This window comes from Naumovozyma dairenensis, chromosome 10, assembly GCF_000227115.2.
Source record: "Naumovozyma dairenensis CBS 421 chromosome 10, complete genome".
Classification (NCBI taxonomy): domain Eukaryota; kingdom Fungi; phylum Ascomycota; class Saccharomycetes; order Saccharomycetales; family Saccharomycetaceae; genus Naumovozyma; species Naumovozyma dairenensis.
Window position 1 is genome coordinate 131,162 of NC_016488.1, and position 17,733 is coordinate 148,894.

The window sequence follows — 17,733 nt, forward strand, 5'->3', positions numbered from 1 at the left end:
TCACTGGGTACGGCGGTATCCAGTAGTTACTTTTAACGCCATTAATAATTCATCCATCACCAAGTTTTCCCTTCCCAATTGTACATCTTGTTCATCATCATCATCATCATCATCATCTTCACCTCCATCTTTGTCTTCGTTCCCATAAGAGTCTTTGTCTTGTTCTTGCTTGTCTTTCGCAAGCGTCTGACGTGTTTCAGCGACAGACACCAATTTACTCTTTAATTGATGAAATCGTCGTCTTTCAAGATAAAGTTTTTGTAACATTTCATCCTGTTTTGTTAACAATTCATTCAATTGGAAGTCTTGATGGAAATTCACATCCATCATATCTCGAAGTCTTTTGGCCAAGATGTTCTCTATAGACTTATTATTTTGTTCGTTGATGTCATTCACCATCTTAGCATCATTTAGAACAGCCGTATTAATAATGCCACCTGCGGACTCTTCAGTATCCTCACGATCGCCACCACTATTACTCATTGCGTTAGTTCTTTCAAATGTCTTTAAGATGGCTGCACTCTTATCCAAACTCAACTGTAATTGTTTCCGTAATTCGAGTAAATGCGATTCCTTCTCTACCTTTTCATTCATCATGGCTACCCCACCTTCTCGCAACAGATATATTTCATCCAAAGCACTTAGCAATTGACTATGTATTTGAACATGTTCTCTTTCCAGTCGACTTATCTCTTGTAACCCTTTTTGTTCCAATTTCTCTTCTTGCTCTCGGCGTTCTTGCAATTCCCTACTCATCACTTTGTTTGTTCATTCAATCATTTAGTTCCAGTTCTCCCATAGAAACAGCTCTCTCTTCTTCTGTCTCGTTACCCATGACTTCATCATATGCAACTCTAATTGCTCGTATTGCATTGTATTGTATTGTATTGTCTCTGTGTCATATTCACATTAATGTATGTAAAGTATTAGCGAAGAAAAACCAAAGAATATAAATAAATTGAAAAATTATTTTCTATAGAAGAAACAACAACAAATATATATTAAGAAGATATAGACATAGTTATATCCTTTCATTCACTCATTCATTCATTAACGCCTTAGATTATGCATCCTTCTTATAATCAAGTAACTCCATTAACTTTAGGTAAATCAAATAGAGCCAAACTTAATAGTGGATCCCTGACCAACGCAAACTCAAAGACTAATATGACCGACACAATCATACAGAAAAGCAATATTATGTATAATAACTCAACATTACCTTCTCCTCCTCCACCTCCAACAATGTCATTACCTTTACCAACACATTCAGGTACAATAATTCCACAATCACGACCATCTTCAACTATGTATAACCCATTACTTACATCGTCATCTACACCATATATACAAGAAAGTAGTCGCAATAATAGTCCAACAAATATTTCTTTCCAATCACAACCACTACCACCTCCACCACCTCCTCCTTCTTCTGTTGATCCACCATCAGAATCTTTCCGATTTAAGAAACCCGTAAATGATAGTTCTATTAACATTACTCAGTTCAATCCTCTCTTGACTAACACTAATCCACTTATTCCTACTTTCGTCACCTATCCTACTTCTAAACCTCAACAACCACAACAGAAATTTAAACAGAACAATAAAAAAAATAAAGCTAATACCAAAAAGCAAAAACTTAACAACAATAATACTAACAAAAAACAACAACAACAGCAGCAAGTGCAGCAAACGAACATTAGCAGCAAATATAACTTTTTTACAAATACAGCTGAAGATGCCGATGATGATGAACAAGAAAGAAGAAGGAAAAGGGCTGAAAGATTCAATACAACGCCTTCTTCTATCATAATGCCAAACAATTCATCATCATCATTATCATCATCTTTAGTATCTATGAAATCGGCAACATCATTATCATCGGGGGCATTAAATACAGCAAATAACCCCGATGATGCTGATGAAGATTTCGCAAACTTAAATGCAAGAAGTACTAAATCTCACAAATACGATAAAGATAAATTAATCGTTGGACGTTGTCAAAATTTAGAAAAATCTTATTTAAGATTAACATCTGAACCTAATCCTGACTTAGTTCGTCCTTTATCCATCTTAAAGGAAACGTATAAATTATTAATGGATAAATACACGAAAAAAACTGTAAATTACACATACCTTTGTGATCAATTGAAATCAATGAGACAAGATTTAAGAGTTCAAAATATTGAAAATAAATTCACTATACAAGTCTATGAGTTCCATTCACGATTAGCACTAGTAAATGATGACTTGGGTGAGTTTAATCAATGTCAAAGTAGATTATTATATTTATTTGATCTTTTGAAACCCACATTAAAATCAATTCCAGCCATAGAGGAATTCTTAAGCTATCAAATTTTATATTATCTCTTGACTGAGGATAATTCATCCATCATAGATTTGAAATTGAAACTTATTCGAGAAAATCCAAAATTTTTACAACATGATTTAATTCAAAAGGCATTCTATATGTTCCATTTAAGATTAACAAATAATTATAGAGAATTTTTCAAATGTTATTCCAAAAAGATGAATGGTCATGGGAAAAATTTAATTAATGCATTCATTGAAAAGGAACGATTGAAAACTTTATCAATTATTTGTAAAAGTTATAATCAAATTAACTTGGATTTCTTAATGGATCAATTTCAATTTAATCATGAGGTAAATATTTTGGACTTTTTGAAGAAAAATAACTTAAATCAATTTATCATTACGAAACATAACTCGGTGAAACATTGCGATTATAAAGTCTTGGATACTAAAAATTGTAGATCATTAGTTTGGCAATTATATTTGAAATCGAAAAAAGTAGATATTAAGGGTCAAAAATAATCGCAAAAAAACGTAAACACCTGTATGTTCCGTTTTTTCCAGTCTCTATATATATTCTATACGTCTCATTTTTTTTTTTCTCTTCTTCTCCTATATAGTTTATATTGTCTAGTCTACTAAATTTGACAACATCCAACATTTTTAGCCTATTTGGAATATCAAATTCACAATTCATACACTCATTGAAAGGTATAGTAGAACTCTTCTTAGCCTCTTAAATTGGAAGTCATCGATTATAGCCGTCATAGTACTATTCTTTGAAGGCCCAAAAAGCTGTGTAAATTGGACGTCACCAACATAAGTTTAACTCGTAAAAGGTTGGTTAAAGTAACTACAGTAAAAAGTCAACACCAGTCCGTGTGTTGAATTGTGTCAACTGGGATTTTAGGCCAGATAGATAACCCAGTCAACGACAAAGCTCTGATTTAAGGCTCTTTTTTGTCAGAACTCCGTAATCTTTTTTAGTATTCCAAATCCTGAATTTTTTCTGGCTGTTAAAGTAATTTAAATAAGGTATCGTTTATTGATAGTTATTTAATAATTAGTATTACATAAAGATCAACTATATTTAATATTTATTACGTCTTTTGTATATTCGATTTGTCCATGTCCATATGCATGTTTTTGTGTTTTTCATTAAAAGTGGCATTTCACCTCATTATTATTATAGTTTTTTATTGGGAGTTTATCATTGGAAGGTTTCCCTGTGTCATACACTAATTTCGATAATCAATTTCTCTCTTGTTTGTTTAAAATTAGATATCACCCTTTGGTAAGTTTCTTCTTCACTCAAAGAAACAATATACCAACCATCAATCTTAGCAGTTAAGCGACAGAAATTACCAAAACTATCAGCTGGAGAATTTTCTAAAAGAAACCTTTTCTCCTCACTCAACTTATGTTTAATCCTTTCAATAATTAGCCTTTTCAAGTTATCCAATTTCAAAATATCATCTTCTTTACACTTAATAACATAATAATCTCCATGGAATAAAGTTTTCAACTTGATTGTATTTATTTGTTCTTTAATCTCTTCCAAATCCTTCTCAATTTCATTTAAATCATTATCAAGTAGCCAATTATTGAAAATGGTAATAAATACCAAAAGTGCTTCCTTTTCCAAACATGACTCAGTCATGAAAATGGAAAGAGTTTGTAAATATTCATTCATTTGCAATTGTCGTATAATTAACATTTGTTTTGAAGCCCAACATGATTTCTTCATATCTATAGGCAATGGTAAGTTATGAAACTTATTCAACTCATCAGCACCTCCATCTTGAGAACAAACCGATAGTAACTTTAAATGTAATTGATAAAAATCTTGATAATACTTCTCAATAGTCTTTTCTTTACCATGTAAATCAGTATATTTAATCTCATATTTTATCCTTTTATCTTTGCTTTCCTCATATTTGATTGAAATGATTTCACAGGATTCAATTATTTGGTTTCGCCTTCTAATCTTGGGATCAATATGGCGCATCTTTTCATACTGAGTCATATTGGTATCAATCGATGACGATGATGCACCTCTTTGTAAAGATGCAGCGGAGAAAACACTTGATCCAATTGTTGAAGGCGATGTGGGAGGTGTGAAATTAGAAATACTGTATGGTTTCTTTGTTATATCGTTATTCGTATTCTCTAAAGTTTTCAAAGTGTAATTCAATTGAGAATTTTCTTCTAAATAATCAAATGATATGGTAAATGTTCCAACGTCTTTAACTAATTTAACGTGACATTCATTTCTATTTGAGTCATGAGAAATCAGTTGAACTAATGTTCCTTGGGGAATAAACTGTATTGTATTTGTATTTTTATTTTCAAGTTCAATATTGGAAATAATATTATAAAATAGTAATGAATTCTTTGGTGAGTTCATTAAACTATTTAATGAAGAATATGTATTATGCTTTTCTTTCTCGCTGAATATTGGTGATGAGATTGATAGACTTCTTTGTACATTTTGTGTCTTACTTCTATGAACATCTTGCCCCTTAATCCCAAATGAGGAATAAGAATTAAAATGATGCAAAATAGAGACCATCTTGTATTCTATTTTAGGTTTTTAGTTACCGCAGTAATCTAATAAGATTGAATAGACAGTGAAAGAAAAGAGAATTGTGAAAGGCAAGGTCCTTGAATTGTGAATTTACCAAGTATATATAAAACAATACCAATGACGAAGAAAAGGAGGGAAAAAACCCAACATTGTTTGATAGCAAGTCCCAACTTTAAATACCATACCAACCTTTGTTCGATTTGGTTTTTATGTTGATCAAAGTAAACAATCATTTTGTTTCTGTTCACGCCCAAAAAGCAAGACAACGTTTCTGCCATCTTCAAATAGTTGTTTCCCAAAGTGCCTACTGTACGGATATTTCTTAGGTAAGCGTAGGCAATAATTGTGGACGGTATTCCCTTTTGGGAAATTAGGTTTCCCAAGCGCGTTCCCTTTTTCTGAGGGAAGAGAATTGACTAGGGACTTTTGTACGCCAATTGTTTCGTTCCTGGAAAACTGGCGCAGTTATTTTTCTCGAGCACCTTCGGACCAAAAAGCACATCACTCCACACAAAACACGAAGGAAACCAACAAATACCCGTACCTAAGAACCAACAAATATCTCTCTCGAGAAAGGAAAGACTTGCGGAGCTCTCCACGGGGTTTTCTGGTTTTCGTCCATTACCTCAATGAATTTCTGTGGCCTTTATGCATAAATATAGGTACTAACGTACCTACGTATTAACGTACATAGTCATGACCAATTAATAGCAATGTTTGTTTATCTTACCTAATCGGGCAGTTCAATTCTTACCAAAAGTATATCTATCAGAATAGATCAAATTCATAGAAACAATGAACGTGCCGTTCTCGAAAATCAATATAAAAAAATGATTTTATTTACTTCTTACCTGAAGTAAATGTTTGGGTTACGTAGAAAGGTATATAAGCCAAATAATGTAATCTGTTTACCTTTTTTTGAACTTACCTCAAAGGCGGACCTACATTTCTAGCATAACTGTACAGACAACAAGACTTCGGTGAAACGGCAGGAACTCACTGAAGGTTTGTAAATACTGCGATGTCTTAAATATGGGACGAAGAAAAGAGAATTTTATATAAGTATAAGGCATATATATAAAGAAAATTCAACTTTGCATTTTATTATGAAACCAATTACAACGACTAGGAACAGCTTTACCTTTAAATAAACGAAGTTACTTTCTAACTTCGATTTCTTACTAAATATATAGGTTACATACTAATTATTTCATTTCGAAAGTAAGTTTAACTTATATTAATCACCTTCCTAGAGTTATAGGGATATTGTGCTTATCATTATACTAGTAAGATTATATTATTTGAAAGTATACTGTAATAGATATTTCAATCCAAGGGATTTCAGATGGTATTGCCTAAGTTGAAAATTAAATAAACTGATGGCATTATGGCGGCTTGTTTACTATTAGTGATTAATTCCAAACCCGTTTTCGACTAGTAAATACGTGAGTTCGATTTTTCTTCATTGTTGCCTCCATTCCTTCAGACACAGGCGGTTATTTGAATGTAGTAACAAGTTCAGCTCTAGCAAAAAACTATGATATTTTATCCCATGTAAGTCTTGTTTCATCGTAATTGTCCGAAACTGATTTACGCCGGAAATGAAGTATTTTCAAAGGGAACAAACAATTGGCAAGAATTCAAAGTCCGAAAATAAAATTAAAAGCAATTGGATAATGTTATACTTAATAGGTAATAAATATTACCTGCTATCCACTTTTATCCTCCGATATGATCTACATTTTCATTCTAGGAACATTTTTTTTGATCCAAACTATATATGAAGCGAAAATACTGTCTTTATACGTGTCCTTAAGTAGGTAAATAACTCAATCCGTAATTATACTTAACGTATCACGTAGGTAGATATACTTCTATCCCTACGTAGATTACGCTAAATTCGTAATAAATGTATTCAAGAACATGGTAGCCCCAAGAAAAAAAGGGAGCGTCTGGGGGATTGAAGACTTGAAGGCCATTCAAAATTAATTATAGTTCCGGGGAATCAACAGAATCGTAAGAACTGGGTTGTACTCATTGAACCTACGTACAGACTACTACGGCGATATTTTCCCACGAAAATAATGGTATTACCAGGAAATGTGTAAATAAGTTACGATATCCGAACTGCATAATGACGCATTATAATGCCGATAAACTAAATCCAAAAAAGTAGAAACAAATTGAAAGTATTTTGGTTTAAACATTCATCACACTGATTATATTTGGTAAAGAGCTCAATCGGTTTTAGCGATTGGCACCAGAGAGAGGTGTAAAAACCATTAACCCAAGAAATACAAGAATTCAAAGTATTGATTTGTTGATTATTTCTGACGATCTTTAGGTTTAAAGAGAGTACCAATGAAGTCAATTAGCTATTAAAATCAATATTAGAAAAAAATATCGAACTCTATCGCTGTGAAAGCACATTATAAAAATAAGCAATCAGTTTATTGGAGCTTAAGCTTAGGATCGCTAACCATAAGACAATCCTTCCCACGTAGGAAAATGTATCGGTCTTAGTATTAATGATGTATGATATAGTAGGGTATTTATAAAGAGAGAGTATCTGCCATTCAGTTATTAGTGATTCAAGCATTAAAAATATGTGATATTCCCACCACTTTTCTTCTCAGTTTATTTAGTTGGATTTCACTTAATTTGTGAACCTTGATACCATTTTTTCTGTAAAGTCTTCATCAATCATCCACTTATTTGTCACATTCATACAACTGGGTACTATACCCATATAGAAGCGAAAACCGTTGACGCTACTTACATTACAAATGCTTAAACATCACTTTCAGTACATCAGTCACACACATTAACGACTTTGTACGAATGAATGATATTGAAAGAAAAAATACCTTATTTTTTGAGAGATGTATTATCCCTGTAGGTCAACACCTGATACGAATTATTTGAAACACAATTCTCGGGTATGGCCTACAGTTTTATACGCTGTTTTAAGCGGGGACTTCACACTAATGTCTTTGTTTTTCGTTGGTACCTAAGAATATATGAGCTTAAAAAGCGTTCTAAGAGCTGAAGAATAGATGCAGTCTTCCTCCTCTTCTGTTATCCACAATATTGGTTAACATTATTTGACAGGGTCTGTGTATCTATAGAACCTACCTACTTTTACCGGTATTACTATTAATACAGACATGAAGTTCCTGATATAACTTAAGTAGGATCGTAGCCAGACTCTGTATTTTGCAAATACCATCGGAGAAAAATATATATTAGATATCTATATTAAGATCCTTTCATTATCGTGATTCTCTTCTATGATAAAAACAAATGCATCCTCCTTTGGTAGACACGTTTAGAAGCACCACGAACAAGGTGGAATCAAATTTATCGGTAACTAATTTACATAATGTAATCTAACGTAACGTACGACATAAATTGATTTATTAATTGTTAGATATGAATTATGAAATATAGCATATAAAAAAGAATGTGATTTTATATTATTCTTAAATACATTTAAGCTTCAACCATATCTCTCAATCTTCTGATAGTAGATCTGACAGTGGCGGCAGCAGCAGTGGAGACAGTGTAAGCACCACCAGCGACAGTCTTCTTACAAGAACCACAGGTCCAGATACCAGCAGCACCTCTCTTGACGGCCTTCTTACCACAGAAAGAACAATCGTATCTAGCGTGTTGTTGAACTTCCAACTTCTTGACTTGTCTTCTCAAAGAGGAACCGTAACGGACACCATACTTACCAGTGATACCAACTTTCTTAGTTCTTTTAGCCCTGTCGAAAAAGTAGATTATTAATAAACATTAATAATAGTACAAATGTTAGTAAGTTGTTGCGATGGCAATAAAATCAAGCATAGAAGTAAGAAAAACGTGGACTTGTATTGAGTAGTTTAATTCTTTCATATTGGAGTTTATGAGATATAATAAAGACATCAATACGAGTGGTACCCTATTACAACGTCCATATAAATTATCCTGAATCAAAAACTAGAGGTTCCTTGCAGTTTCGGTTTTATTCAAATGTAATCGTTTAATCTTTGTAGCCTTATCTTGAACCTATTCTTGATTTTTTATTCTAATTAATTAATACTACTGCTCATTATCCTTCCCTGTATTTCTCTTCTATGTTTTTATTTGTTTCAATCATGGTAATGCATACATTTTTGTCACTTGTTTTCCTAGAGGATTGTTGCTATTATTTTTGGTTAGTATTACTTGAAATCAAAGCTTGAAAAAAGAGGTACATTGTTTTATTTGATGCTGACTTCCGTAATCTTTGATACTTGGGAAATCAGTGAATGAGTTAGCTCAGCTCAGCTCAGCTCAACGGGCGAGCTCACATTGATTGAAGTTGTTTTGAAAATTTCGTGTGCAATATTTTCTAAATTTTTCGTCCCATTGGTATTACCTAAATTGTATGGTGTTAGGATTCAAATAATATATAGTTTGGACAAAATGTACGGGTGTTATTAAATAGACAGTCTTAATAGGTGGAGTAAACCTCAGTATCCCTAAATTGAAGACACGAATTATACGAAAATTGAGGTTACTAACATATATTAAGCACTTTGATCTTTCAAAGGGACTAACTATAAACTGTTAAATCAGATTTTTCCCTTATTTCATTGTATCCTTTGCAGAGTCAAATTTAAAGAACATCGATGCTGTCCTTTCTACAAGAATGGGCGTCATTTTGAGTTCTCACTATAGTTATTGCTTAGATTATCCAATAGGATATTAATTTTTTTTAATACTTAAGTACTTACTAATTGAGATGCGTATTTTTTTATCCATGGTTGATGACTGGCGTTTAAACTAACAACTCGAGATAATGTATTAAACCAATCTCCTTTGCCAGCGTCAGAATCTTCACTTACTAGTGTTAATTTTTCATCATTCTCGAAAATTAATTGAATAGAGGTTCCTAATGAAAATGAATCCGCAGTGCTAGTAAAGACTTCCCCATCTTTTCCGATTCGATCAGTGCCTACTACTTCCTTTACCTTTAACATATTTATCCGTATTCTTGGTTTTCCAGAAATTTCATGATAACCGACAAGTTCTGTACCATGCAATTTAAACAATCTTTTCTGTAAAGCTGCCCCTTCTATGTCCCCTCCTTCTTGTAACATATATCCCTCTTTTTGAATATTTTGTTTTTCGTTATATCTTTTAATGATCTTTTGTGCATCTAATAATGAGGATGGGAAAGTTTCCTCATTCAGTGACCTTTCAAGGTAACATAGTGACATTTCTAAATGCCCCACCTTCATAAAAGAATGGGAGCCATTCTTTTCATAATTCCATTTGTTAACCATATCATGGACTTTTATTACCTTTGAAAACTTACATTGGTCCAAAATTTTAGTTTCCAAAACTAACTCACAAGTGGCAAATGATCCATTTTTCCCAAATATCTTATCCCAATCATCTACTGGTGGAGCCTTTTCAATATATCTTTTTTTATATATGTATTTCTTTTTACCAAATAAGAATTTCTTGCCAACAGGTATCTTTTCAGTAACTCCAACCAATTCATTCTTAGGTTTTTCATACTGACATCTCAATAAAATTTCTAATTTAGGAGATGGCTCGTCTTGATTTTCCATTAAGATTCTAAATTCTTTTCTTATTCTAATGTTTCCATCATTTGGTAACTGAGTCCATGGTGTTCTCGTCTTTTCCCCATTGGCATTGAATTCTAAGGAGTACTTTGCATTATGACGTTTTATACCATGTAGTGCCAAATTAGAGATTTTGTTCAAGGTAACATACAGATAACCCAAATCTTTCAATGGTACTGGAGGAGTCATTGGTTCCACATTTTCAACGTTCTTAACTTCAGTTCCTCCATCTTGTTCTGGCTCGACCTTCAATTCGGGCAAACCAGATTGTCCTTCATTCATGTTTTCTGATGGCACATCTACACCTTTTAATGGTTCATCCTCATCTTGAGATTTAATATAGTTACTTTGAACAACTTTGAATGGACTTGAAACATGCGATCTTGTGACTTCTTTGGGGGGAGGAGTTAGTATTATGTCTTCATCATTTTCATGGAAACTATCAAAGAGCTTAACAGATTCTTTCCTTGTCGGTGTCTTCGGCACAGTATCATTATCAAATATTGTAAATAGTTCTTGATCTGGTATTGAGTTTGGAACGGAACCAGTTAACCCCAAATAGCCTTCGTCAACACTAGTCTGTTTTAATTCTGATTCTTCTGTAGTATCCATGTTTCCGAGGCTTGTTAATAATGCATCATCTAAGTCACTTAAGAAAGTTACCACTCCTTGACCCAATTCTTCTTCTAAGAATGATTCCAATTCATGATCCCAGGTAGTCATTAACGACGTTAATGATTTATCAATCAGATCAGGAGAATTAACTTGTACAGGGCTAGAATTGACGAAGTTGTTGAAAAGACTTTGTTCACTATCTATTTTCGCTTCATTTACCTCACCAGCCACATTATTTTTTAATGACGAGTCTTCCTTGTGGAGATTGTAGGCTTTTTTCAATTTAGTGGATACTGATTGTGTAGAATGAAAAAGCTTCGGTATACTCTTGTTCTCAAAACCTATGCGAGGTGATGTTTCATCTTCGTTTTTAAATTTTGGGGACAAAATTTTGGCCAATGGTAATGCAAATTCGTTTGGAATAAAAGATGTTGGTCGTTCCTGTGGACGATAAATTGTGCTTTTACTAACTACCCTTGTATTAAATCTTGAAGACATTGATGTTGCACGACTATTGTTTGTAGATGCTGTGAATTGAGAGTTAACGCTGAATACAGGCGAAAATCCGCCTATATTCTCTTGCGGCAATGATGAATTCAAGAGTTGTTCTTGATCACGCCATATGGAGAGATAATCGGAGGGTTTCAACGGCTCTTTTGGTTCCGTTGACACTGTTGAAACATCGTTACTGATATCCATGCTATTATTTAGTAGATCAGAAAATGATAATGTATCAAGATGTGGTAAAGCTGGTAATACTGGTATCTCTGTACCAGTGGCAACAGCTTTCACATCAAGGTTCAATGAACCAATCCTACTCGTAGCTGTCTCCAAGTTTCTACTACTACCTTTTTCTTCCAATTCGTTTTCATTAAAAGACTCAGAATTGGAGCTTACTTCATTATGAGTGAATTGTTCATCATAATTACTTTTATTATTGGAATCTTCAGGTTTATCTCCACTTATGTCTTTGCTTATATCTCCCTTCATATTGCATTCGTTGAGCTTTTGAAATTGGTAACGTTTTCTCAACGTAGAACAATGAGAATGAATCGATCCACTATCTTGATAATCTCCGAATTCCTCATCTTGTGAATGGGATGGTATAATGTCTAGATCATGAAGAGAACTGGAATCCACGGTTGTACTGGTGTTGGTATTTCTACTTTGGTCGTCAATAGTTGCGTTTTCATCACCTTGATACCCAGAAGAAGAAGTTTCCAATTCGTTATTATTATCAAGGTTCAATGAAACTAATCTACTTAAAGTAGTATGAGCGTCATTTATTTCTTTTAAATGTTTCTTCTCTAATTTTTTAATCATGACCAAACCACGAGTACTACATTGTTGATCATTATTTTTCTCATCCTTAAGTGACCATAATGAATTATTGAAATTTTCAGTGAGAAAATCATTAATTTGGTTCTTTTGGTTCATGTCATCCATGAATGTGATTGATTTTCTTTTCTCATTGAAAGAGGTGTTGGAAACATCAGTAGTGGGATTATTAGAATAAGCTTTAACAATTGAATTTTTTCTTGTGTTATGTTTTACTATCATATCCATGGTATCTTCCCCTATTTCTTGAAGCGGTATTAGGAAACTTCCTTGCTTTAAGTTTCGTTTTGACATTTGTTCTTGATTGCTTTTTTCTGGTCGAGCATCCTTTTTTTGGTTTGTTTGGTAAATATTATTTATTGTATTTTCCAATTCATTGTCTATTTCCTTAAGGAGATCATCGACACTTGTGTTCATTGTTCTTAAGCTGGCTGATCTTGTATTTTGTGAATGATTGATTTCAACAAGAAGTTGGACCTGTTGGTTGGTTCTAAACTTACTCTAACTGAAGGTAAAATGAGATTGAGAATGATTTTTTTCTTTAAGGGTCCAACGAATCCAATCTTCTCTTTGTCTGAAGAAATTATGTACGTACGTATAATTGTAGTGATGATGTTTTAGATCTTTTTCTTGCACAACTTGACGTACATGACTATTTACATGTTTCCCCTTTGGGATAATTGTCAAATTCTCGAAGAGCTTAGGGCTTTTGGGAATAAACCAGGGCACGAAATCAATAGGGTTTGGATATTAAGGTTAACCCTAGGGGTATTTGTTTTATAAGAAAGGGTAACACAAGAATACCCTAAGTTATTTCCAGATTTGTTAGGGTGTGCAAGGAGTGAATCCATACACCACATACACAGCAGCTTTTCCCCCAGATTTAATTAGTAAAAATTCGCAAAGAATAATACGCAGGTGAACAAAGGGTAGTAAGTAACATTGAATTGTACGTAACCTTAGCACAGTAGAAGTGGTAACTTAACCGTTACACAAGTGAAATTACATATATATTTCAGAACTCAACAAATACATGAATCCTGAAAAAGCATATATTCCATTCTTTCACTTATCTGCACTAAGATACAAGTGTCCAGCATTCTCTTTCAATTAGATAGAACACATCCACCTTATTAAGGCGTCAATCTTTCCCTTATCGTCGCATTTACGTTATACGAAAGATCTAAAGAAGAGAAAGTAGGAGGAACTAGTCAATGATAAACCAGATCTAGTTCATAGCAACAACAAAAAATAAAATAAACTAACACCATTCAGTAGATAATTAACTGTACCATTTGCATACCTTTCTAAAAAAGACCTTCCTCTCCAATACATCAGCATAATTTCATCGTCATCATTACCATCATTATAGGATACAAGATGCGTACTAATAGTAATAACAATACAAAAACCTCATATAACGGTAATATGTCAGATTTACCCGATATAATAGAACCGGGTATCACTATACCAATCTATTCTGAAGATTTTCCAGATAGAACTCTAACCTCAAAGGATTCTAAAAGTAGTCCTAATTCCAAAGACAAAGACAGAGACAGGGACAAAGAGAAAAATTCCCAGGATGAAGGAGAGAAGATTGATATTTCAAAAGCTCCTAATAAACTAGGATCTTATAGATCCAAAGCAGGTAAATTTTCTAATACATTGAGTAATTTCTTACCTTCTATTAGTGCGAAATTACATCATTCGAAGAAATTTGATAGTATAGATAACAGTAAGAAAGGTACCCCTATTACTTATTCATCTTCAAGTAATACCGATAGTACTCTATCTACCGAGGTCCATAATATGAATCATAGTAGTATTTTTGATGAGAAAAACTCAACTTCTAATTCGAATTCTCCGTCAAATATACTGGAATCTCTAGAAAATGAGCAGAAGAAAAGTAACGATATGGTACAATCAAAAACTGATTACTCATTTACTACTCAAAACGATTCATACACTTTTAACATTCTACCAACTATGACGTCACAAAGTGGTTCAAGGCCAAGGAATAATACCATATCCTCTCAGTTCACTGATATATCTTCAATTCCAGGGAATTTGACTCTTTGGCCGTCAAATCACTCGGCAAACAATAACAATAACAACAATAATCCAATGACTCCAATAAAATTGGATTCTAATAACAACTTCAATAAACCGGATGATTCTTCTTCCTATTTTGGTCCCTTAATGCGGTCAATGACTAATGAATTAGTTGATACAAGTAATGAAACTTTTAATATAACTAAAAATAACTCTAATACCTTGAACCTTAATGCTCCTTCAATTGACATCCCAAATAGAAGGAGAGCGCAATCAACTACATTGAATATGTTCAATGATCCTAACAAATTTACAAATGTTCCAAATTTATCACGTCCCCGTGCTACTTCAAACTTTATTCCAAATCCGATCACAACCCCTGATTTACCACTAATTCAAGATAATATCGATCCATCTTCAATCAGTTGGATTACTACCAGTACAATGGTGCCCCAAATATATCAAGTGAACACTTTATTACCTACTAATACACTATTATTTTCAAATATCCTTCCAATCCAACCATTGTCACAATTGCAACAACAACAAAAACAACAACATATACCAAGAAATTTAGCAAGTACATCATTAGCGACTATCTGTTCTAGATTTGGTCGCATCATATCGTCAAGAACTCTGAAAGGAATGGACATGGCATTAATCGAATTTGAGTCGATAGATTCTGCAATCACATGTCTGGAGGCCCTACAAGGGAACGAAATATCTGCAATTGGGTTACCAACAACTATTACTTTTGCTAAAATCTTACCAATCTACGATAATACTCAAAAGTTTAGTAACTATAATAAGAACACTAATAAAGCAAGAAATCAAGTCCCACAAGTAATGATATCCTCATCTTCTCCTCCAGAAAAGAACAATATGAATCAATCTCTATTACAAGAGCAACTATATAAGAGTTCGAACCTGCAATACTTGCCACAGTCGCAACAACAACAGCAGTATCCAATGTTTAACTCACAATTTCAAAGTTCAAATGGTCTACCACAAAACAATCTAGGCCCACAATTGACTCGTATGTCATCAAATCCAAATGCATCATCACCTATTCAAATAACTGCTGTTGAAAAGGATGTTTGTCCGTTTACTTTACCCCCACCATCATTTAACTCTCAGCAGGAGACGTTCTATTCAATCTTGAACTCTTTTAACCTTAAATATGACAAAATTCAAGTTAGTCATATAATTGCAAATTCCATCGATAGTGCTGATATTTCCCAAAAAAATAAGACGATGAAGGCACCTGATACGTCCAATTTTGGACCAACTCCAACTCCAACTAAAATGAGAAGATTCGATACTCCCAAATTACGTGAAATAAGAAAAAACATTGATTCCAATTCATTAACCAATTTAGAAATTGAACAACTGGCCATTGCTATGTTAAATGAAATACCTGAATTAAGTTCAGATTATTTAGGTAACACCATAGTTCAAAAATTATATGATAACTCATCAGATGTAATTAGAATCATGATCTTAAGAGAAATTAATAAATTTTTAACATCAATTGGTGTACATAAAAATGGTACCTGGGTTTGTCAAAAAATTGTTAAACTAGCAAGAACTCCAAAACAAATTCAACTAATCACTTTAGGAGTCCAAGATTATTGTACTTCATTATTCAATGATCAATTTGGTAATTATGTTATTCAAGGTGTCTTAAAATTCGGATTCCCATGGAACAATTTTATATTTGAGAATATTATTGAGAATTTTTGGACTATCGTTCAAAATAGATACGGCGCTCGTGCTATTAGAGCTTGTTTAGAATCTCAAGACATTATTACTCCTGAACAAACTTTAACTTTAAGTTCATTGATCATATTGTACGCTGAATATTTGATAACCAATAATAATGGTACTCTTTTAATTACATGGTTCCTGGATACGTGTACGCTATCAAATAGATTCGAAATCTTAACGAAGAAATTGGTACTCTCCTTAGGTAAATTATGTTGTCATAAATTAGGTTCTTTGACAATTTTGAAATTATTGAATTATCGCGGTGCTGAAAGTGAAATTATAAGAAATTTAATCCTGGAACCAATATTTGGAACGATACATGATGATAATGAAGACCATTCTGCTGTTATTACTTCAGATGATGAAAATGATGAAAATGTGAAACATGAACATGCTCGCACAAAATTGCTATTGACAACACTTCTAAATGATTCAAACTATGGTCCAACTTTTGTCTACAAAGTATTAACGTCAAGAATATTTGAGGGCTCGCAAAGACAACACATCATTGCTCAAATCCGCACCATATTAATTGAAACAAAACCAATTCAACAACATCGTCGTTTAATGGAGGAAGTTGGTCTTGTAAATATAGGTCCCCAAGGCTATCAAACAAAATCCCATAAATCGATTGGCCATATTTTCAATCAAGATAGATCAAGGTTAAATAGAACATCCTCCATTTCCAGTAACAGGAGCTCAAATTTTGTTATTCAAAGTCCGCAGAGGAATCAACCATTACAACAGCAATATAATCAACAAATTCAGCACACAATTCCTCAAAGTTATCCGAATCCTCTCATACCTCCTCCTCCCTTAACACAACCAATACCATCCTCCAATAGCATTGGATATTATAACCAAAACCCAAATATGGGAATGAATCCAAGTATAAATATGAATATAAACCCTAACATGAATATGAACTTGGGAATGGATCCCAATATAACCAGGAATATCAATACAAATTTAGCCTTATATTCAATGAATTTCAATGCTAATGGCTATAATAATAATGACAGTACTTTTATGAATAACATGAACAATCCAAACAATAATAACAATAGTAATATTGCTGCTAATATCATTAACGACTTTCCTAATGGCCTGAATTATGAGATGGCAAATTTGACTAACACAACAACACTATCATTACCTAACAGTGGCTCAAATGTTTTAAACCGCACATTAAGCAATGCCACAACAGATACCAATACTACAAGATTTGGTACTGGCACACACAATTTTTAGTAGAATGATTTACTTTCTCCCTTTTAATATCAGCATTTTCCATGACAGAGATTTTCGATGATACAAACAAACTCACACACTAATGAATAATAACAATAATAAGATAGCTTTTAGGTAGGAACCTTTCCTGTCTTTCTCCGTTTCTCATTCTTTGTTTTCCTTTACAACTTTAAATTTTTTTTTTTCTCT

General features: G+C 33.1%; 6 protein-coding genes across 6 annotated transcripts; 2 read left to right on the forward strand and 4 right to left on the reverse strand.

Moving 5' to 3' along the window:
• MCM16 (Mcm16p) lies at positions 1-756 on the reverse strand (the record flags this gene model as incomplete). The annotated part of the gene is made up of 1 exon (XM_003672151.1): positions 1-756. The coding sequence occupies one exon, from the start codon at positions 754-756 to the stop codon at positions 1-3; it is 756 nt and encodes a 251-aa protein (XP_003672199.1).
• A 309-nt stretch (positions 757-1,065) lies between these two features.
• THP3 (Thp3p) lies at positions 1,066-2,835 on the forward strand (the record flags this gene model as incomplete). The annotated part of the gene is made up of 1 exon (XM_003672152.1): positions 1,066-2,835. The coding sequence occupies one exon, from the start codon at positions 1,066-1,068 to the stop codon at positions 2,833-2,835; it is 1,770 nt and encodes a 589-aa protein (XP_003672200.1).
• A 709-nt stretch (positions 2,836-3,544) lies between these two features.
• Positions 3,545-4,885, reverse strand: NDAI0J00660 (uncharacterized protein; the record flags this gene model as incomplete). The annotated part of the gene is made up of 1 exon (XM_003672153.1): positions 3,545-4,885. One exon carries the CDS (start codon positions 4,883-4,885, stop codon positions 3,545-3,547), a length of 1,341 nt encoding a protein of 446 aa, XP_003672201.1.
• Positions 4,886-8,392: 3,507 nt separating this feature from the next.
• On the reverse strand, positions 8,393-9,058 carry NDAI0J00670 (60S ribosomal protein eL43; the record flags this gene model as incomplete). Its single annotated transcript, XM_003672154.1, has 2 exons — positions 8,393-8,669; positions 9,057-9,058. Coding segments are annotated over 2 exons (279 nt in total).
• A 593-nt stretch (positions 9,059-9,651) lies between these two features.
• On the reverse strand, positions 9,652-12,891 carry NDAI0J00680 (uncharacterized protein; the record flags this gene model as incomplete). Its single annotated transcript, XM_003672155.1, has 1 exon — positions 9,652-12,891. The coding sequence occupies one exon, from the start codon at positions 12,889-12,891 to the stop codon at positions 9,652-9,654; it is 3,240 nt and encodes a 1,079-aa protein (XP_003672203.1).
• Positions 12,892-13,854: 963 nt separating this feature from the next.
• NDAI0J00690 (uncharacterized protein) lies at positions 13,855-17,544 on the forward strand (the record flags this gene model as incomplete). Its single annotated transcript, XM_003672156.1, has 1 exon — positions 13,855-17,544. The coding sequence occupies one exon, from the start codon at positions 13,855-13,857 to the stop codon at positions 17,542-17,544; it is 3,690 nt and encodes a 1,229-aa protein (XP_003672204.1).
• Between the last annotated feature and the right edge of the window lie 189 nt (positions 17,545-17,733).